The following is a 23268-nucleotide window of genomic DNA, read 5'->3' as shown; positions in this document are numbered from 1 at the left end:
TGAGTATGGTCATGGTTACCGCAGCTGAGTCATCAAAAGTCATTGATTATTTGTGATTAGAGTAATTATCTATAAAAAAGTGCCATTTTGTTTGTTGTGTTTTTAATCAAAGGAAGACACCTGTTAGACCCTATGCATTATTTCAACAAGCTTATAGGTTGCTTCCACCATTTCTGAAAATGTGCCCTCTTATTGAGGTGCTAAAATAGGGCACATAAATTAGGTACTTGACTTAAATATGTATGCCAAGTTATTGCCTCTAAATTGGGTAAAACCTTTGTTAGTTGAATCAAAACATTTTATATTTCTTATATGGCAAAAAGAAAATTTCATAATTAAAACTTGATTATTCTTAAGTCTTTTCACTTCTAACAAAGAAGTTGGTTGGCAAATAGAAGTAGCATAACTAGGACAGGGCAAAGGGACAGCATTCCTGGACACCAACTTAAAGGCAGGTGCCAGTATGGCCCCCTTTCCTTCTCCATCACGGGCAGCAGTCCATCCATGGGGAGCTGGGCACTAGCAGCCCCATGCTCTGTAGTGCATCTGCTGGGGAGAACAGTGAGTGAAAGTAGTAGAATACTCCCACACCAGGCTTCTCTGTGCATCCTGGCGCACAAAAGCATATTGGGGGATTGTGGGGGAAGGGAGTGAATGGTGTACCAAGATCAGCTCTAGGGAGTCCATACCAGCTGGGTTGCCGCATGGGCATATGGTGAAGCCACCTCTCAGGTAGAGAAGTGTAAGCCCATGCCACTACAAGAGGTGTAACAGCTGCCACCCAAGCACAGAGAGCAGGGAAAGGTAAGATTCTGTTCCCCCTATCTCTGCCCCAGGTACTGAAAAATCTTGCTGAGCCACTGGTAAATAGGACATGTTTTCAATGCAATGGAGCTGAAATTAAATAAGAAAGGGAATCCATGGCTCATACCAGTTGGAATTTCAGACTTTTGGATAATTGAAATAAATGTATAAAATGGGATCAGTTGTTTCAAGTGTATGGGATTTGTTTGTGAGACTGCAAAAGGGGGGAAAAAAAGATTAGCTAGAAATATAATAGCTGATTTAAAAAAGTAAATTATAAAAGTCAATTTGTTTTATCTTAACTGTTCTTCCCTCATTTTTCAGTCAAACACGTGACCACTTACTTTTTCTTTCTGTGTTGTGACAGCTGCATGTGGAGGGAACCTGACAGGCCCAGCGGGTGTTATTTTATCACCTAACTACCCACAGCCATATCCTCCTGGGAAGGAATGTGACTGGAGAATAAAAGTAAACCCTGACTTTGTCATTGCCTTGATATTCAAAAGGTACCATTTCTAGAGGAACGCCTCTGTGTAACAGGTTTTTAAATGTCACATCTAAAAATTACATCATTTATCATTTCATAGAGTTCCTAATTACATTTCCTAGCTAAGCCCTAGAGCATGTATCTAATCCCTACTATATCATTGCTTCAGAATAACATAAAAGAAAATAACTTATTTAACTGTATAGCACTTTCTGATGCCAAATACGTAATTTGAACAGAAAAGCCATATGTGACTTATGAGGTTTTATGCCCTAAACATACATTTTACTTCCATTATGTGTCTAACCATTGAAAAATGGAGAGAGATGGCTCTCTGTATTCATGGGGAATATAACTACCCTGAGAGATTTAAATAAATGTATCTCATTGTCTTATTAATATAATATATGCATTTTGTGATACCTAATCTATCAACATACAATTTCTTGTCTGGTGAAGTTTCAAGGCTAGAATGAAAGTGAATTATCATTAAGGAATTGATGATTTGCTAGAACCAAAAAGGTAAGTTTGAATAAATTGATTAAATAAAATCAAACCTTTAACAAGAGTCTTTAAAATTATTTAATGTCCACTTGGAAGAAAAAAAGATAAGTTAATTATTCTGAAGATGATACTGTATAAACATCTAGTAGGCATTCTTTCAATCTAAGGTTTAAACTTAACCTTACATATTTGTCTGGAAGAATCTGTTAAAACTAAGGAATCATTCTGTTATTTATTAGCTTTCCCTATGGGCAGTCTAGTGCATAGGCAAGATACTGATGGTCCTTCCTTTTTTATTATTTTCAGTGTAAGTTGGACTTTTTTGGCACCTTGTTGCTTTCATCTGTATGCTGCTTATACAAAAGTGATCAGAACTCTTTTTATTTACTTGAAGTGTATTGAAAGATAAGTAACTTAAAAATATCAAATGTTTTATTATCATGTTTTGTAGGTTTTGTAAGAAAAAAAAAACATTCACATAGACAATTCAAAGGATTAGTAAAATATCTTTTGTAGAGAAGATATGGCCACAATAATCTTGTTTCCAATATCATTACTGTCATGGGTTGAGGTCCCAAGGGGTGGTGGTGATGCCCCTAGTGGCTTTGCAACTGTGCCAGCTCCACCCCGAGGGCACCCTCTTGTCTCATGTGCCACATCTTGATAGTAAAAAAAAATGAGTCGGGGGGCTGCCTACAGGCCTTCTTGTGGCCCCAGTCTGCTGAACCCCATAAGAACTCACTCATCCTTGGGCCCTTTGCTGGATTTCAGTCTAGTACTGTACTGAATGGGGCACCTCAAACCTTATGGGCTAATTGCATGGCTCTAAATCTCCCATACAACATGCCTCATGCCTCACGGGTGTTACATGGATGTTGTTTCCTCTGTTGGGACTTCAGCCTACTCAGCCTCCACCCCTTTAATCTGGCTAGACCTTCTAGCCTAGGCCCATTGTGTCAGACTGGGCTTTGAGGCACTAGCTCCAATCGGTTTCTTCCAGTCACTGGGCCCCTAGCCCCTGCCTGACTGCATCCCTCTGGCACCGGGTCTTCTAGCCCTATGTGGCTGCGCCCCTCTGGCACCAGGTCCCCCAGCCTCTTGAGTAGCTACGTCCCTCTGGGCACTAATGAGGCCTCCATACCTCCCCTTACAGCCTCATCCCAAACCTCCAGTACAAACAATAACACACACATAAGCCCCTGGGCTATGACAGAACAATAGCAATGAAGACTATGCTCCGCCCCTTTAAGAAGGCAAACTTCTACCCCTAGGACAGGTGTCTCCCAGCCCTGGGTATCTTCTGGGCTCCTGGAGCCTTACTGCTCTTGTAGGCAGCAGACCATGTCTTTAGGTAGCTCCTTCCGCTGGCAGTCTCCAGAGAGAGTGAATTCTGCCAGCCCCAGCCATGAGCTTATATGTTCCCAGAGACCTGCCTCCTTCCAGTCAGCTGACTGCCTGGGCTAATTACCTCATTAACCTGTTGCTCAGGCAACCTGTAGCTATGGAGCTGTGCCTGGTCTGCAGGGCTGCCTGCTTAAGCTGCTTCTGCCCTTAAAGGAGCAGGCACATTTTAGTGCCATGTGACAATTGGAGATACTTCATATAGAAGATGCTGTTTTTGGTTCAAGAAGACAGCTCACAGTATTATTATCTTTTTCTAGGAGCAGTATTCTCCCTTTAGACAATGGGTCATGTATGGAAGGAAGACTAACAGGGACAAAATAAATGAAATTAAAGGGCAAATTAGGAAGACAAATTGTGCTATAAGCATATTCTAACAAGGACACGTAGGAAAAGCAAATCTTGGTAAAGGCTACATTTACATGTCTCTTAGTTCCCTTTTTAGCCAAAATAAAATCTAAGCCATGCAAGTGAAAAATATATTAAATATATAATTAAAATAAGTAAAACTGGTGCCTGTGGGTACATCTACATGTGTTCTTTAATGTGCATTAGCCTATTTTAATGATCATTAAAGCATCACCCAAAAGCCATGCTCTTTAGCTAGTGAGTGTTAAAATAGGCGAATGCACCTTTTTCTAGTACCTCACAATGGAGGTACTATTTACCTCCATTATTATGATTTAATGCACACTACCTAAAACACATTAATTGGACATGTAGGGTGCCTGTACATGAGCCAGGAGGTTTCTCTGATGTACTGTAATTACAGCATATAAATACTTGATTAATCAAGTCTGCTGGAGCCTGGTAATTACTGCACTTCAGCCAGCCCCCACACACATTTAATGAGCATTAGATAAAGTGCCTCCACCTCCATTCTGAAGCACAGGGACATGGATACAGGAGATGCTCTGGGCTCTTTAATTAGAGTGGCTCTAAAAGCCACTCTAATTAAGGCACCCTCCCACCCCTGGAGCACTTGTAAAAACACCCACAGACACACCCTGTTTCTTGTTTAATTTATATGACAACAACATTAGGAAATGTATAATATTGAGCAAAATATGAATCAAAGCTTTTTATTACATACTTTGCACTTTAAAATATATATTTATTAAAACATACATTTGCCGTCTTTCTCATTTGGCAAAAAAAGCCAGCAATCCCTTTGTAAAGCAAAGTTATATTCAGAGCTTTCAAAATGTCATTGCTATACATATCTAATAGCTTTATCAACTGGAATATGAGGCTGCTACTTATATAGATCTATTTTACATGCATGTTGCTTGCTTTGAAAGGGAAGAGAGGTCTTTGTTGTCTTACATCAATGGTCCATGGAATAGGGAGGATTTACATATATATTGTAATGTTCAAAAAACATCATTATGATCTCTTCTGATAGTAGTGAACGTCTAAACTGTACCTAGGTGTGGTTGCTGGTGGCTTATCTATAACTTTTCAGTTTAGTATAAGTATACACATGTGGCAGATGGGAGCAAATTAGCTAATCAAAAATATCTTTAACCCCCACCTGAAATATATTTAAGATTAAACTAGATAATAAACTGGGAAAGCCATATTAATGTATATGTCATTATATTAATCACAAAGTGGAAGACTCAAAACAATGTTTCCTTGAAATAATTCATAATTTTATTTAAACGGTTAAATAAATATAACTATTTTATAGCAATGTACATCTGAAAACCAAGTCTTTATTTGAATACTAATATCAGTGGTGTAGCACAGGTTTTAGATAATTTGAAGGTTTGGCTTATTTTGCTTCTCTCGTGTGTTATGTCTTTTCCTGTTGGCATCTGGAAGATCTGCCTTGCAAGAGGAACTCTCTTACAAGAAGGAATGTTTGCACCAGAGACTGCCTGGTCTAGGGACCAGGCTCAGGGGCTTTGTTCTGTTGGGCTTCCCTTCTGTCCTGTACCAGGTGGTGTCAGGGAGTGGGTTGGGAGCAGTCACTGATGCTCCCTGCCTCTTCCTCATACCAGGCAGTCCCTAGTTTGGGGAATGGGCTGGGGGATTTTCCCTGCTTCTCCCTCAACTGCACACTGGAGATTGCTGCCCCACTCTTCTTGGGGATTGGGAAGAGTGGAGTAGAGAGAGGTAGTTAGCCATGTTAGTTTGAAGTCAATCGGAAGGCAGGGTAGATTTGCATGTTTATAGACTAACTAAATAAGATAAATGTATGGAGTGCTAGCTTTCGTGCACCAAAGTTCACTTCAGCAGATGCTGTGAAAAGGAAATGCAGAAAGCAGAATCTAAGTAGAGAGAAATTAGAATACAAAATACAAGTGATGAGAAGATAGAGAGAAAGATAGGGGGAGGAAGGCAGTGCTAGGAGAGAAAAGCAAATGAGCATTAAACCCATAGGAATAAAGGGGGCACAAAAATTAATCCCAGCAATGAGATAAGAACCCATAGTCCTGGTTTAAATCATACTTAGCAGAGTTCAGTTTGTGGATTTCTTGTTCTTCAGTTTCCCATTCAAACTAGTTTTTATTACATTTTTTATTATACTTTATTTTTTACTGAGAAAAATCAATCCTGAGGTAAGTGAGGGAGGGTCCAGGGAGGGCAAAGTGTTCTACCACAGGCTTTTGTGTCTTTCTGCAACTGATGTCAGCTGATGTCATTCATTTTTATACATAGAGATCACCCTGTCTGCCTAATGTAGACAGCAGAATGGTATTGTAAGCAGGTGATGACATATATGATGATGGTATAGTTGTAAGGGACGTAATCTTGGATATTGTACTCCTTGTTATTAGGTACAGTGATGGTACGGGGACATGGCAGGCATTTGGATCTATTGCAAAGACTGGTGCCTCCATGAGGATAGGAATTTGTTAATCTGTTGTTTGACAGATGTTATTTGACATTCAGGGAGAGCGGGGTGGGGAAGGGCTACCAACACAGATTTGTCACTAAAGGCTGCCTTGGGACAATCATCCTTTTCCAGGAGGGGTTGGATGTCATTAGTGACATCTTAGGTATTCAAGATGTAGATGACAATCAGAGGGATTCTGTTGTCCTTGCTCCAGGGTTGATATAAAAGGTTGGAGCAAGGCCTGAATCTGGGATTTGTTTTTGGATTGTTTTGTAATTGTAGGAATCTCTGCTCTAGATCCTTAAGGTGTTTATCAGTGGGGTCACAGCAGATCTGGTTGTAATGTAGAACTTGTTTGTAGACAATGGATCTGGTGGTATATTTAGGATGAAAGCTGGTGGAGTGAATGCAGCTGTGGCAGCAGGTAGGTTTCCTATACAATGGCTGTGTCTACATATGTACATTTACTGTGCAGTAACCAAAATTAATGTGCAGTACAGGCATGTATCTACACATGCCTGCCCATACTGCACAGTAAATATGGTGACTTACTCTGACTTGAGTGTAAATTTGGTATCTGCATCATAGAGGGTATCACATTTACACCCAGTTAGTTACTACACAGTAATGCACATGTAGATGCCTTACTGTTCAGTAACCCTGTGTGTGTGGACTAACTTTAGTTCCACATCAGTCCACACACAGCATTAATGCGCTTTAATGGCTGCACGTGTAAATGGTGGCCTATTCCTTCTTACAACGCAGTAAATTTTAAGCTGGTATAAATGCTCATGTAGACATACCCAATGTGGTGGTAATGTGGAAGAGCCACTGGTCCCCTTGCCTTCCCCAGACCAGGAGCACCCTGGTCAGGTGCCAGGGAAGAGAGGGAGTAGTTGCAAGCTGAATGCCTGTACTCCCTCTTCTTGACAGACTTCTAGCAGAGGAAATTTTGCAGAAATTTCTACCTCTGGAAATGAACACCTATTCGTGACCTATTTCTATATTTTCATTAATAACATATGCTGCCTGCAGTTTGACTTGTTGGTCTGATTTCGCTTTCACTTGAATAATGTGTAATGAAATAGTGATAGGTTGTTCTCAGTGGTGGCAGATGACAGAACAAGGAGCAATGAACTTAAGACACAGCAAGGGAAGTTTAGATGAAATATTAGGAAAAATTTGGTGCATGCCCTGGTAGAATGTCAATGGGATATGAGGAATGTTGTCCCATATCCCAATGATTGTTTATCCTGCCATGCTATACTGTGAACACCTGGCATGGCAGGACACATAATTATTGAGTTCTGGGATAAAAGAGCTCAGATCCCATAATGTAATTAAATTAATATCAGCCAGGAGCCTAGTGGACCTGCACAACCTTTTTTTTTAAAGTAGTAGTGTTGTCTTTCTTGATATACTGCACAGATCCTATCATTAATATAATAGTAATATGTAGTATTGTACTTCTACAATTTATTTGTGTAGAAATAAAAATAAGTTTTATAGCATGACTGCACTTTACATGATAGAATGCTTCGGTTAAAATTCTATCACTATTAAATTCTTGATTGATCAGTATTTACAAGGCATGTAGAATTTCGATTTTAAGATATCCCTATCCCTTGTATTTTTAAAGACCTTTTCTTGTGAGTAGGATGACATCTTAGGTAGAAGACAACTACAGAACTGATGTAGTTATACTTTAAAAACAACAGCATTGCAATTCTCTTTTTTCTTTTATTTCAGTTTCAGTATGGAGCCCAGTTATGATTTTCTGCATATTTATGAAGGGGAAGATTCCAACAGTCCTCTAATTGGAAGTTTTCAAGGCTCCCAGGCACCTGAAAGAATTGAGAGCAGTAGTAATAGCCTATTTCTTGCATTTCGAAGTGATGCCTCTGTTGGCATGTCAGGATTTGCCATTGAATATAAAGGTAATGTTGTCAAGATAATATGTCCTACACAGAAAAGAAAAAAAATCTTCATTTAGGATTTATTATATTATATATATAGCTTTATGTAGATATATATAGCTATATATATAAAATATAATAAATCCTAAATCAAGATTTTAGAATTTATAGATATATATATCTATAAAGAGAGAGAGAGAGAGAGAGAGATATCTATCTAGGCTTGCATTTCATATACTTGTCAGATAGTGCATAAATATACTTTAGGTCATTAACAGTGTTTCTCTATTGCTGTTAACCTTTAACATATTGATATTATACGTTTAACTGATAATCTGAGTTTTGCTATGTATCACTCAAAATCAGCCATCTTAAAATTTTCTATGTAAAACAACATATTATACATCAAATTCTCTTTTAAATATATTTCAAGAAACTTGGTCTATAAGTGGAGGCTGGCAAGTATTTCGTTCTACAGAGTTTCACCTTCCTGTTTTTCACTCACTTTTTTTTGTAAAAATTCTTTTCAGCAAATATATGCTGAATAGATACATGAAAATGCATTTTATCTTTCTCTTTTGTGACATTCCTGTACATTCTTATCTTCTTAGAGGAGAATGGAGGGTATAAGTTAAAAAAAAAAAGGAAATAATGTTTGAAGGAGGTTATACAATAATGGAATTGTCTCATTCAATTAGCATTCATGGATTCTGTATATTTACTTATATCCATAACAATATTTTTCCCCCCAACCACTTCACAGTGAGTGATTTTGGGGTGATTTGCATACACGTATATCAATAACTATTCAACAAATGACTTCTTATACTTAGGCTGGCACCCATTATTAGCCACTCAGAGTTCAGAGGCATAATCGCTTGCTAATTATTTTTCAGTCACCCTACCCCAAATTTACCAGTTACTTTGCTTAGTTCCTGATTCTCTGCTGAGACTGTCATCTGTGGTCAGTTTTTTCAAACTTTTTGTCAGTAGAAAAAATATTGTCTCAGCTTTTTGTCACCTTCAATTGGATAAAACCTCCATAATACGCATGAAAGAAAGGAGAAACAAATAAAACTCAAAGAATATGAAAATGTCAAACTACTAAAAGTGAAGGAGCTTAAAAAGAAATATTAAAGTTCCCTTGTACTCATCTCCTAACTACTTTCTGTCCTCATACTTTTCCCTGCAGGCCAACAAGGCTCTTCTTCCCAGTGTAATTGTCATATTTGCATTTACATTGTTTGTAGAGGGAAACCTGGCCTTTTCTATCACAACTGAATTTGAAATATAATGTAAACAAAAGTAGAATGCAATTTATTCTAGGGAGGAAACCTTGCTGATTTGTAAGGAAGGGAAATGGGGAAGTCAGGAAAAAGAAAGGAGATGAAAATTCATTTTCCAATAGCATATACAAGTGTTCATGTGTAAGTCATACACAATTTCTTTTTTATTTTTAGTTATGCATTACATATAGTTATGCTATAGATGTATGCTTCACGTTATAAGTGTACATAAAAAAGTTCACATTCTAAAATACTATCTTGTTTTACTAATGAATATTATAAACCAAAGAATGAATTCAACATCAAACCTAATATTGCCTATTCATTCTTTAAGAATTATTGATGCTGAAACATTAGCATGTAAAATGTGGTAAGGATTTGTTCTAGAATAATAGCTGATGAAACTCTCCAGCTTCTGGGGTATTTCATGGCTGTGGAAACCAGTGATATGTGACATCCTGATTCCTCTCCTCTTGTCCATTAGTTTGCATTAGCTAGTTTTCAAAAACAATGAGTGAAATCTTGGTTCCTGTGACACAGGATTCATAACTCTTGTCTTACACTAAATATATAGCTCTTTGATATACTGCACTACATATTTTGATGACCTTTTAATTAATGGTCTCAGTTTTAATTGATGAAACGACATCTTAAATTAATCATACTACTATTAGACTTGTAAATCTGAAGAAGAAAAGAAGAAACCAACAAAAGTTTATTCTAAAGTCATGATGTTATATCTGTCTGTGCAAATAGACATCACGGTTATCTTAGGATAAGGTATTTTATCCCAAGAATGAGTGCATTTGTACAGACATCCATGTCTGCTTTTCCAGGATAAATCCTAAAAATGTTTCCCAGAGGAGCAGTAGTAAAAGTTTATCAGAGGATATTGCAAAATATGTCTGTACATTTATCCTGGGATTACAGCATTGAATCAATGTTAGAAAAGCATCACTAAATCATGATGCTCCCTAAACCCTGATTAGAAGGATGATGTGTTTACACATCAGTCAGGAGATATTTTTGTTTCAGGACAAACACAGGCACAATTTTTCCAGGGAAAAATACCGTATATCTTCCCAGCCTTAGTATCTTTCTAATTGGATAATGGGAAAGCCCATGAAATTCTTTGGCTTTTAGTAGAAAGTATAAATGTAAAATTGAGGATTGTAGAAATGACAGGCATTTCTTTTACTTTACTGGAATATGGTAAAGTCACATAGCTTTTATGTAGTTAAAAATAAATAAATAGAGCAAAACTGAAGAAGTTTAATCTTGGAGGTACATTTTCTTAACATGATGCAAAAAGATATAGGTGTAATTTTCTTGGATAGGCAGATAATCTTTGGAAAGCATCAATATCCCTATAACCATTTTTTAAATATAGAAGCATATTTTAATTACATGATTGTAAAGTCAATATAATAAAAACAAACCCCTGCAGATTGTCAAATGTATTTTTTTTCTGCAAGGATTATCGCACTGAGAGTGCTTTTTTAATTCATATCCACTTTTAACAGAAAAACCACGAGAAGCTTGTTTTGACCCAGGAAACATAATGAATGGAACAAGAATTGGAACAGATTTCAAACTTGGATCAACTATTACCTATCAATGTGATTCCGGATATAAGATTATTGATCCCTCTACTATAACATGTGTGATTGGCATTGATGGAAAACCAGCATGGAACAGAGCATTGCCATCTTGTAATGGTATGTATTGCATGCAAAAGTGTTCGTTCCTTTTTTTTTTCTGTGCAGTGTGGAAATTCAGAGAGGGCAGGTCTAAATCCTACAAGTTATTTACTGCTGTTTCCAAATGCATATCTAATTAATATAATGCTTTCTTATTTAAAACTATTATAATCCAAATGGTTGGGTGCTCATGTACTAATTCATTCATTCTTTAAAATGATTTAATTTTTAGGTATAGTGGGCACAATTTAATGTTTCCATTTGTTACTATATATATATAGTATATAGTGTGTGTGTGTATATATATATATATATATATAGTAAAACATTAGTAAAACATTAAACTGTGCCCACTATACCTAAAAATTAAATCATATATATATATATATAAAACATCCTATCTTTTTCTTCCTATGGGTCATAGAATAAGTGATTTGGTAGATGATAAAGTGTCCACTGAATATTATACTAGACAAGAGACTAGCAATTAATTTCAAGTAAATAACAGCTATCAAGTGTTAATAACATAACTTGTCTTATTGCTTCCTTTTGTTCGCCTTGTTCTCTTTATCACAAAGCTGAAAAAACAGTTTTTACTCTGGAAAAGAAAAACTGAGGGGGGATAAGGTAACCGTCTTCTAATACTTCAAGTGTTGCAGAACTGGAGTGGGCAAAATACAGTCCATGGGCCAGATCTAGCCTGCCAAAGGATTTTATCGAGCCCATAGCAGGTCCCTCAGCCCCATCCATCCTAGGCATGGGGGGGCAGCCCAGGCCGTGGCATATGTAGCCAGTCCGAAAGGGGCACAGCAGGGTGGGGGCCAGTGTGGTAGCTGGACTTCACTTTCCAGCAGCCCTAGAAGTGGAAGTTCCTTCCAGGTGCTGCTACCACTAGTGTCACTGCATCCATCAGACACTACTGCCCAGGAACCCAGGTCCGTCCACCCTGCACCTGCCACTGGGAGCACTGGATGGAATGGGTGGGTGGTGTCTCTATGGAGATCAACCTGGGATCCCATGGGCATGGCACCCTTGTCCAGGCAGTTAGAATGGGGCTGCAGGCAGGTGGGGAGCAGCATCCAGGAGTGGGATGGGTGGACGGAGCTAGGGCCAGGGCCGAGATTGCCTGGTGGTGACAGCACAGGTCCTGGGCCTGGTGCAGAGCTACAATCCACAATCCACTCCCCAAATGGCACCATGCTGCCACTGCCCTGTAATCCTGGCCCCAGCCCTAGCTCTAGCCCTGGCCTCACACACCCATCCCAGTTCTGGACACCACTCCCCACTTGCCTGTGGCCATGTCCTATCCACCCAGCCAAGTGTGCCCTGCCTGTGGGATTCCCAGGCTGGTCTCCATGGAGACTGCACCCACCTGCCTGCCTGCCCACTCTGTCTGGTGCTCCTGACAGTAGGTGCAGGGCATATGGGCCTGGACCAGATAGGATCAATCCCTCCCCCCCAACCATACTGTGATCATAGACTCATAGATGTTTGGGATGGAAGAGAACTTAGCAGATCATTGAGTCTGACCTCCTGCCCTGGGCAGGAAAGAGCCCTGGGGTCAGATGACCCCAGCCAGGTGTACGTCTGGCCTCCTTTTAAAGACCTCCAAGGTAGGGGAGACCACCACCTCCCTTGGAAGCCCATTCCAGATTTCGTCAACTCTTACTGTAACGAAGTTCTTCCTGATGTCTAACCTAAATCTTCTGTCCATCAGTTTGTGGCCATTGTCCCTAGTTACTCCAAGGGGTGTCCTGGTAGATCATATCCTATTCCGTGCTGTCACCCCCCCCCCCCCGAAGAATTTGTAGGCGGCCATAAGATCAACTCTCAGCCTTCTCTTGTGGAGGCTGAAGAGATCCAGGGCCCCCAATCTCTCCCCATATGGCTTTGACTGAGGGCTCCTAACCATACAAGTGGCCCTCCTCTGAACCTTCTCGAGGTTGTCTACATCCCTCTTGAAGTGTGGTGCCCAAAACTGGACACAGTACTCCAACTACAGTCTAACCAATGCTGCATAAAGGGAAAGTATCACCTCCTTGGACATGTTTGTCATGCACCTGCTAATGCATGATAAAGTGCAGCTAGCTTTACTGATCACTTCGTCATGTTGATGACTCATGTTCATCTTGGAGTCAGCAGTGACTCTAAGATCCCTTTCCACTGCTGTGCTGCAGAGATGGTCCTCCCCTAGCCTGTAAGCATGTTGGTAATTCCTTTTCCCTAGGTGCAACACTTTGCACTTGTCCTTGTTGAACTACACCCTATTCTATTCTGCTCACTTTTCCAACCTGTCCAGATCCTCTTGGATTCATTCTCAACCCTTTAGTGTGTTTACTTTTCCCCATAATTTGGTATTATCTGCAATCAATTCCCCTGACCCTCCCCCCAGGTGAACTGGGTTGGGTTAGCATCCCCTCAGGCCCACAACAGCTCACTAAAACTCCCTAAGTGGCCCTCCAGCCAAATAATTGCCCAGCCCTGCTGTATAATCTCTAAGAATTGGATGTTTTTTTCCCCTGCTTCTCAAATAGGGAAAAGCACACTATATTATAAACAATTAGTGGCAGTAGTAATATTTATCTATAATTAAAGATCCTTTATACTAAAAATAAATTAATATTTTTGTCCTGTTTATGTGTAATTAATTATCAGCCTCTGTTCAGTACAGCTACCCTTTACAAAATCATCCATCCATTCAGTAGTTTTTGCCGCTTCATTTGTTGCCTTAGCCTTTACTGTGCTGTGCTATGCTAGACTGGTCCTAAAGCTGTAACCTAGTGAGATATTTTGTATTTCATTATCAACTCTGTTTGGAACACAAGATCTCTTCCTTTTTCTTTTTAAAATTATGATGTTTGTCAGGTACATTCAATGAGCTGTTAAATGACTTGGTGCCAGTATGTTTGACTTAACCATAATTTTTAATGCAATGCTACAAAATATCAAGACTATCAAAAGTGATCAAACCTAGGATACTTTTTCTAGGAAAACCATAGACTAGAGTTATGAAACACTGGGTCACTGGGGGTAATTTGAAATGGTTCATGTTTGGGTTGCCGGTTCATATTCAGCCAAGGTTGCTAATGATATGTTTTGGTTTATTGGACCAACATTATTAATTTCATATTGAGTCAGTTCACATTAAAAATCCATTTTCCCCATTAAGACTTAGTGCCTTCTGCTTGTACTTGCCTCCTGCTTGTACTTCATGCCTCCATTCTCTCTTTTAGGCTTGACTTGCTGGACTGACTGTATCTCCTATGATTGTTTCATGCATTTGTCATTAATATTATTGACATAATATTTCTGTAAAATATGAAAACAATATTAAAAACTAATTAGATTGATTGTAAACAGTATAGCAGAAATATATCATTAATAGATGACCTCTAAGTCTTTTCTAAACCTATGATTTATTTCAATGTTATGAATAACGTGGATTGGAAAAGGGTCATGTGTTTAGAAGGTATTATTAACATGTTAACAAACAAACCAGGAAACAAAAGTGAAAAGCCCTTTCTAAGCATAAATGATTCCTTTTAAGGTTTATTTGACAAACTCTCAAGGTGCTTATATAGATTCCATTGCTATGTTGTCTGAAGGACAGATAAAGCAATTTACTACTTTAAATAATAGGGGCACTTGCACCAAATTCAGCTGCATCATGCCAGTGGTTTCTTCTGTCTGCTTCTAACTTACAAAAATGATTCCCCATTTCATTCAGAGTAAATTACTACAATTTAGTTCACTTACTACATAGGTGCGGAGCAGGCTGATAAAACAGTTTTATCATATCCCACCCCTTTAAAAACAGTGAAATCATATATTTGTCAATTCCTTAAATGCCTTCCAATATTTAATATATTCATTCTCACTACCTTTCTGAGGTAAGAAATTGCTTGTATCTCCATTTTACAAAATTGGATTTATCCAGTGAGAAAGGAAGGACCAGATTTCTTAAAGGAAAAAAAAAAGTGCCAGAAAAGTGAAATTAGGTACATAATATGTCTAGGGTTGCATTTTATCAGATGAGCAACCCTGAAAAAACATCCAGACTACTTGTTCCTTCCCCCCTGGCCTGTATGCTAAAGTATGTTATGTAGCAAGTTTTTGGTACATGCCCAGAACCACTCTCAATTTCAAACATGTTCATAAGAATAATAATGGAAATACACAGCATTTTACTGGCAAGCAGAGTGGAACCTAGGGGGTGGGATATTCTGTTATGAATATGCTCTATAGTAGGGCTGTGCAAAATTCCGATGGGTGTTTTGTTTTGAAGCTGTTTTGATACATTTCGAGCTCAAAACAGCAAAATTGAAATGAAACAAAAGACTTGGATACAGATTTGAAATTAAATGAGGGCACTCAAAATGTTTTGAAAGTTTTGAAATGTTTTGAGTTTCAAAGCAGACTGGTGGTGGGAGGCGGGGGAGAGCCAGGGCTGTGCTCAGAGTGGCTTCGCTAGCCCCACAGAGCTCAGCCCGGTGGTGGGAGGTGGCAGGAGAGCCAGTGGTGGAGCCGCTCCAAGTGCAGCCCTGGCTCTGAGCGCAGCCCTGGCCAGTCTCCCTTGCCTCCCACCCTGCCTCCCACCCCAGGCTAAGCTCCGTGGGGCTTCAGAGCCTTCTGCCACCAAGCTATGCTCACCAGAGCCGTGCTCCAAGTTGCTCTATCACTGGATCTCCTGCCTCTGGGCTAAACTCCATGAGGCTGGCAGAGCCACTCAGAGTACAGCTCTGGCTCTCCCCTGCTTCCCACCACTGGGCTGCACTCCAAGTGGCTCTGCCAGCCCCATGGAGCTGAGCCTGGTGGCAGGAGGTGGGGGAGTGCCAATGGCCAGAGCTGCGCTTGGAGCCAGGGCTGTGCTCCAAGCAGCTCTGACACCAGCTCTCCACTGCCTCCTGCTGCCTCCTGCCACCAGGCTCAGCTCTGTGGGGCTGTGGAGCCTCCAGCTACCAGGCTGTGCTCACCAGGGTTGTGCTTGGAGCCAGGGCTGTGCTCCAAGCAACTCTGCCAGCCCCAAGGAGCTCAGCCTGGCAGCAGGAGGTGGCAGGAAAGCCAGTGGCAGAGCCTCTCGGAGCATAGCCTGGTGAGCACAGCCCAGCAGCTGGAGACTCCACAGTCCCATGGAGCTAAGCCTGGAGGCAGGAGGTGGCAGAAGGCAGTGGAGAGCCAGTGGTGGAGCCGCTTGAAGTGCAGCCCTGGCCACTGGCTCTCCTCCACTGCCAAGTTCAGTTCTGTGGGGATGCAGAGCCTTCTGCCACTGGGCTGTGCTTGCCAGAGCTGCACTCCAAGTGGCTCTGCCACTGGGTATCCTACCACCTCCCACCACAGTGCTGAGCTGCATGGGGCTGACAGAGCTGCTTGGAGTGCAGCCCAGTGGCAGGAGGCGGGGAGAGCCAGGGCTGCACTCTGAGCAGCTCCACCAGCCTCACAGAGCTCAGCCTGCCCTGCCAACACTGCTGGACTCCTCCTGGGGGGTGGGCCTCCAGATCTGAGCGCGGGATGACAGGAGGCTGCCAGCAAGTGACACAAGTTTGGCTTTTAGCAGTTTGAGGTGCAGTTTCCCAGAAACCTTTGCACCTATCTCCTTGAAACTTGACAAGCATCATGCCCTATGTAGGGTATGCCCTCCTTACAATTTTCATCTGAATTGGACAAGAAATGGCAAAGTTATTGGCATTTTCATGATTCCCCATTATAGCCTATGAGCGAAATGTCAAAACTCGTCAAAACAAGAAAACAATTTCAATTAAATGAAATGGAACAGTGCTTTGAAATGAAACAAAATGACAAAACAAAACACTGTCTTTTGAAATGGCAAAACAGAAGTTGAAACATAACAGCCCTACTTTATAGCACTATCCAGCACAATGTAGAAATGATCTTATGTACCTAGATTTTTTTTTTAAATATCTGTTAGTAATGTAGGCACCTAATTATTATTTTTAACAATCTGGGCCCTATTAACTTGCCCAAGGTAGTTCAGGAAATATAGAATAGAACAGGAAATTGAAGCTCGCTCTCCCATGTTTCCAGATAGTGGACCATTCTTCCTCTCTAATTAAATCATGTACAGAATTACAATGACATAAAATTTTCCTCAAAAGATCTATCTATTTTAGGATGCTTATGGAATCTAAATTCCATATGTTCAATAGCACACAATACTGACAATTTGCATATTAGTACAGTGAAAAACAGTCCCTGTACAAATTTTAGTGAAGCTTAAAAGCAGATTTTTTCTAGCACGTGCAAGAGATGATTTTAATGAATGATGCAATATTTATTAAACAGCTGCAGATTGTGTAGTAAAATAAAGTTAAAATAAGCTTCTGAATAGAGATAGAAACTTCCTTAACTGAAATTATGATTATGGTAAAACACAGAAGTCGATAAAATTTCAAAATTACAATTTTAATTAGATTTTGTTGTAAGAAAATTAAAACTACCTGTTCAGGTAATCAAATTTGTCAAAAGGATGTGATGACTAAAGGGAATTTATCTTAAAACTTATTTCCAGGTATCCATCCATCCTAGTATGACATTTTTTTTCTTAACATCTGTAGCTGGTAGTTCTCAGGTCAAAGTTAAATGAAATGCAGCAGTTTCATTATAAATGTAAAGAGAACAAGTTTTGTTATTTATTGGGAAAAGGTCTTAGCTGCAAGAAAGTCTTAGATTTAATAGAGAGCCTGGGAATAGATGTCAGGTTTCTTGAACCATCATGGTCTGCTGTTAAATTGAAATCAAACTGGACTAAAAAGTAGAAAAGGAAATGAGTTGTACTTTAAGTCCAGCTTCATATTTGATATAACTGGCCATGATTTTATAGGTGGAAAATTTGGTGGAGGGAGCAGTGGACATAAATGCAGTCACCTTTTCCCTGCAAAATTCCCAAACCCAAGGCCTGCAGCCATTCCCCTTACCCCCATGGGGCTGGACTGGGGCCAGGCCACACCCTTCCCTCCACAGGGCCAAGCTACATACCTGTTCTCACCCTGTAAATCCAAGCCACAGCCCCTTTCCCCCACAGGGCTGGGTAGAGGCTGGGCTGCCTGTGCTCCCCTTTGCATGGCCAGATGATGCCCATTGCACTGGCCCCAGTGCTGGATTGGGACCACCAGAGGGATAAATGGGGCGTTGCCCATCTAGCCCACCAACAAAAAGGTTGAGCACCCCTGATATATATGACAGGTGAATATATATAGATTAAATAGGAAGTGGCTGCGTGAAGTGGCTACTATTCGCTTCGGATTCGGCCAGTGTTGGGGACAGTGATTTGGTCTGGTGATTTGAATCACTGTCCCAAATTGATTTGGGCAAATCACCCAGGCCCATCCCCCACTCACTCTCCCAGCCCGGTAATGGATGCCCTGCCTACCCCAGCTCTCAGCACTTTGAAAAAAAAAGCCCCGACTCATCTTTTCCGAAGATTCGGAGAGATTTGAATTGATTTGGATCTTTTAATTGCTCCCCTGATTCAATTAGGATTTGGAGATTGGGCCATCAAATCTGGCCTAATCTCCTCCGAATCAAATCCTCATCCAAAGATTTGTGCAGCCCTAGTGCGTATATATATGTAGGAAATGTTTGTTAAAACAGGTACTTGTTTTCATTCCTACAGAACATGTTTTTGTTTAATTCCAGCCAGAATTCAGCACAATCCAAAAGTAGTGTTTATCATGTTTCCTTGTAAAATAATTCCAGAAATTCTTTAACTAGTGTGATCATCAGTGATATTTTGAACTTTAGGTAACCTAAGTTTTGTGAATACCATACACCAGTGGTGCTCAAACCTTTTTACTAGCATCCCAGTCTTTAAGTCAGAAATGGGCTGATGGCCAGAGAGGTGAGAGGGTTGCAGGTAGGGTTGCCAACCTTCCAGGATTAACCTACAGTTTCCAGGAATTATATATAAATATCCAGGAGACTGCTGAGACTCACCCAGGAGATAAGCATTAAGGCATTCATTAAAATAAATATTAAATTTTGAAACCGATTTATACAGTAGTCCAGTGGGTTTTTAAAATGTTATATGTAAAATCTACACACCATAATCTATAACTGATATACGCAAGCATGTGGGCACATTTACATTGTGTATCACAGGCACTTCAGCATTTTGGAAACCTCCTGGAATAGATTCAAACAGAGTTGGCAACCCCAGTTGGAGCTATACACCCCTTCATCTGTGTAGTTCATTCTCAGTGACTTATCTGAGTTCACTAGCATGTCAGTGCAGGCTCTGGCCAGAGCCACCACTTTCCTGTAACTCTGGAATACAGGGGTGAATGCTGTTGCCATTAGTCTCCCTCTGCCTCTTCCTCCTCCTTCCCCCCTACCCTCCCTGCTGAAATCAGCAGCAAGGGAAAAGAGGGAATGAAGTATCAGCATTCATCCTTGGTCTTCAGAGCCCCACTGGCGTGCTGGTGAGCTCAGAGAGTTCACTACACATACAGACTTCCTGCAGGAGTAATGCTAATATGATTGTGAACTCATACCAGTGATATGACAAGCAATTTACATGGGTTTTATGGGCCACATCTGGCCCATAGGCTGTGGGTTGAGCATCACTTCCTTAACCAATTGAAGACTAAGTACATGCTTTTTCTGTTATTCTATGTTCAAACTCAAAGCACCAGGAGGACTACAGTTACACATAGCTGATCATCTTTGTTTTCTAATTAGACTAACTATAATTAAAGTATTTGTTTCTTTATTTTTTTTAGAGGCCCCATTTCAAGGTTTTAGGTGTAGTCATAGTTTCATAGTTTCATTGTAGCTAGTGTCAGGAGGGACCTGAACAGATCATCTAGCCTGACCCCGGGCCACAGCCAGGAATGAATGCTGGGTTCACAAGACCCCAGACAGGTGAACATCCAACCCCCTCTTGAATTTGCCCAAGGTAGGGGCGAGGACCACTTCCCTGGGAAGTTGGTTCCAGATTTTGGCCACCCTAACTGTAAAATATTGCCTTCTGATCTCCAACCTAAACCTATTCTCCATCAGCTTATTACCATTGCTCTTTGTCACCCCAGGTGGTGCTGGGGAGAAAAGGGCTCTGCCTATTTGCTGTTGATCTCCCCTGATGAGCTTGTAGGCAGCCACCAGGTCCCCCCTCAGCCTGCTCTTGCTGAGGCTGAACAGGTTCAGGTCCCTCAGTCTCTCCTCACAGGGCCTGTCCTGCTGCCCTCTCACCAAGTGGATGGCCCTCCTCTGAACCCTCTCCAGGCTGGCCACATCCCTTTTGAAGTGCGGCGCCCAGTACTGGATGCAGTACTCCAACTGCAGCCTGACCAAAGTCTCATAGAGGGGGAGTATCACCTCTCTGGACTGGCTTGAGATGCACCTTTGGATGCATGACAAGGTATGGCTGGCTTTGCTAGCTGCAGTCTGTCATTGGTGGCTCATGTTCATCTTGGAGTCAATAATAACTCCAGGATCCCTTTCCACCTCTGTGCTTTCAAGAAGGGAACTCCCCAGCCTGTATGTATGCTGTGGATTCCTTGTCCCAAGGTGCAGCACCCTGCATTTGTCTACGTTGAACCCCATCCTATTCTCATCTGCCCACTTTTGTAGTCTGTCTAAATCTATTTGCAGCCTCTCTCTCCCTTCAAGTGTGTCCACCTCGCCCCACATCTTAGTGTCATCAGCAAACTTGGACAGTGTGCTTTCCAACCCCTCATCCAAGTCGCTGATGAATATGTTAAGCAGTGCATGCCCGAGGACCGAGCCCTGGGGTACCCCACGTGCTCACATCTCACCAGGTTGAGTACAACCCATCCACCACTACTATCTGGGTGTGCCATCAGCCAATTTTTTACCCATCCAACTGTGCAGGCATCAATGCCACAGTCGCTTAATTTATTGATGAGGATGGTGTGAGAGACAGTGTCAAAGGCCTTCTTAAAGTCCAGAAAGACTACATCCGCCATCATCCAAGGATTTAGTTACTTGGTCATATCAGGTTGGTCCTTTCCTTTTCTCTCTGTATACATCCTCAAGAAATACATTTTAATCCAGTGTTTCCTTGAACTTTATAATATACAGATATTTCCAATGTGACAAAGTAAACAAATGTCTTTTTTAAACTGTGAACTTTATTTGCTGAATGCAATCTTGATTACAGCCTTCATCTATCTTGTATTGAGACATATACTTGGCTTTGCAAACTAATCAAGTCCTAGTAGTGTCAGTCTATTTGGGACAGCTCTCATATTTTGTGGTTGGGCATTTTTAAGAGATTGAGAGTCTCCTTGATGGGAAGAAGCCATTGCCAAACACTGACTTGGAACAATTCTCCATGATCAACCTAATCTATACAGAAGCCATTTGGTCAGGACCAGGTAGAATTTCTGCACTGCAGACATAGCAGGCACAGACAGAAATGAGAATTTTCACCCAATCTGGCCGCAGAAAGCAGTCTATAGCCATGACCAAACACATGTGCACAGCTGCTGACTGCTTCAGAAATGGCTGATTAGATAAAAATCTAAACCCTCATTTCATGAGGGTTGAGATGAAGACATTTCAAAACATAGCGTCTTCTGTAACTTGTGTGTTCACTGCCTCCCAGACTGTCACTGTTTTCAGAGTGGGAGTGGGGGGAAGGGAGCAGAGGGAGTTCAGTCTGGGGTTTTGTCAGCCACCACAGGAGAGTGGAATGAGTATATTGGAACCCCACTGAGATGGGAAGGGTTCAGTTCACTCACCCACCTTCCAGCGCTGGTTGGGGAACCCCTAGAATGAGCTCCTTTTGCTCCCTTTCCCCAATCCCATTCTGAAAACAGCACAGACTAGCAGGGAGCTGGCAGGGTAGCTACTTCGTCACCACATGTAAGCAGACCAAACTCAAGAAAAAAAAATTAAAAATTAAAAAGAGAGACCCTGTCTTACATAAACCCACTGACTGTAAACAGGACTCAGGCTTATATCAAATATGGGTTTATTTATCAAAGTTGTGCAAACCTGCTACACTTTTTTTTAGAGAGAAGTGCTTTGTTGAAAAAAATCCTTTCCTAAGTTTGTTTTACTTGCTTTATTGCCACATTATCCATGAAGGATATAACTAGAAAACCAGTGATCCCACAGACAAGTGAACTTGGAGAAGAGGGAGTCAGTGGGGATTAGCCAGCTTCTGCACAGGGCATAAACTGCAATAGAGACTCACACAAGAAAATGTTTTGCCAACCGCCTGACTCTGGACCCTACCAAATGGAGCAGCAAAAACCAGCCCTTCTTTCCGATCCTAGCAAGAACCCTCATAAACCCTTTTCCATCTTGTCTAGTGCTTGCAAAAAGCTCCCCCAAAAACATATACTGGGTTGTTTTTTTGTTGCTGCTTTGTTTCTTCCAACTGCATTTCCTCTTTGGCTTTTTGCATGCCATCTGCTTGGCTTCATTCCCCTCTTGACTGCACTGCAAAGCTTAAAGCCAATTATGAGCCTGGGTTTTGCTGTTCAGATTGTATTAAGCATCACAGTAGTGGGTTCAGGAGTAAATGAGTGGTTATTTTGGCTGTGAGGTGCTTGGGGAGGTAGCATCTGCCAATGGCACTTCCGTATTTTAATACAGGGGGAAAGCTGTCCATACTAAATGGCTTCAGAGACAGATCTGGGCATTGGGGAGTTTCTGTGTTATCTACTTCATACTTGCACCTTGCCTGGGGTTGAGAGGGGCTGCAATAATTGTAAAATGACGTAAAAGAAGCTTATCAGTATTATTCCTGCTGTTAACCCACCCCAGAGAGGTGATTATAAATCTTTCCTGGAACAGGTACTCTAGCCATTTGGTTAGGTTAGCAGGTTCAAAATGTGCCAGATGTCCACAGCAGCTGATTAATTATGTCACTGTTAAATATGCAAAGCAGTAAGAAGGTTTCTGAATAATTCTTTGGCTTTTAGGGAAGGCTGACTATCTAGAATACCTCCTCCTATTCCAGTAACTCTAGAACGGTTATGTACTCAACAGACGTCCCAGACTGAAAGAAGGGAGAGGATCTCTGGTGTATCTCATTACCATTAGACTCACTACACTCCTTTCAACTTTCCAAGCCTTGTCCTGTTGTGAGGGAATAGAGCGGCCACTAGCAGCCTAGAGGTTCTTGAAAGTCAAGAGGTAGGGCAGGGTGCCACATTACAGAATAACCAGTTCAGAGACGCTTGAGCTTTCATAGGCAACAATCTACTTCATCAGATCCTGTTAGTCTGTCAGGTGCCATCCTGACCTACATTATTCCTTGACTTCAGAGTAAGATGGCTAACCACCCCTCTGTTCTTGAAAGGGTACTTAAGTCTGTGGCCACAAAATAAAAGCACTT

The 23268-nt window shown here is 41.1% G+C and overlaps 1 protein-coding gene across 1 annotated transcript in view; it reads left to right on the top strand.

Moving 5' to 3' along the window:
- CSMD1 (CUB and Sushi multiple domains 1) overlaps positions 1-23268 on the top strand; it is a 2292800-nt gene that overhangs the window by 1894640 nt on the left and 374892 nt on the right. The window contains exons 28-30 of the mRNA XM_019488443.2: positions 1172-1310; positions 7791-7978; positions 10767-10961. Coding sequence (XP_019343988.2) covers positions 1172-1310; positions 7791-7978; positions 10767-10961 — 522 coding nt within the window. The remainder of the gene's footprint in view (positions 1-1171; positions 1311-7790; positions 7979-10766; positions 10962-23268) is intronic.

Source organism: Alligator mississippiensis, chromosome 1 (assembly GCF_030867095.1).
Source record: "Alligator mississippiensis isolate rAllMis1 chromosome 1, rAllMis1, whole genome shotgun sequence".
NCBI lineage: Eukaryota > Metazoa > Chordata > Crocodylia > Alligatoridae > Alligator > Alligator mississippiensis.
Note: the sequence above shows the minus strand (reverse complement) of the source record. Positions and strands in the feature narration are given on the sequence as shown.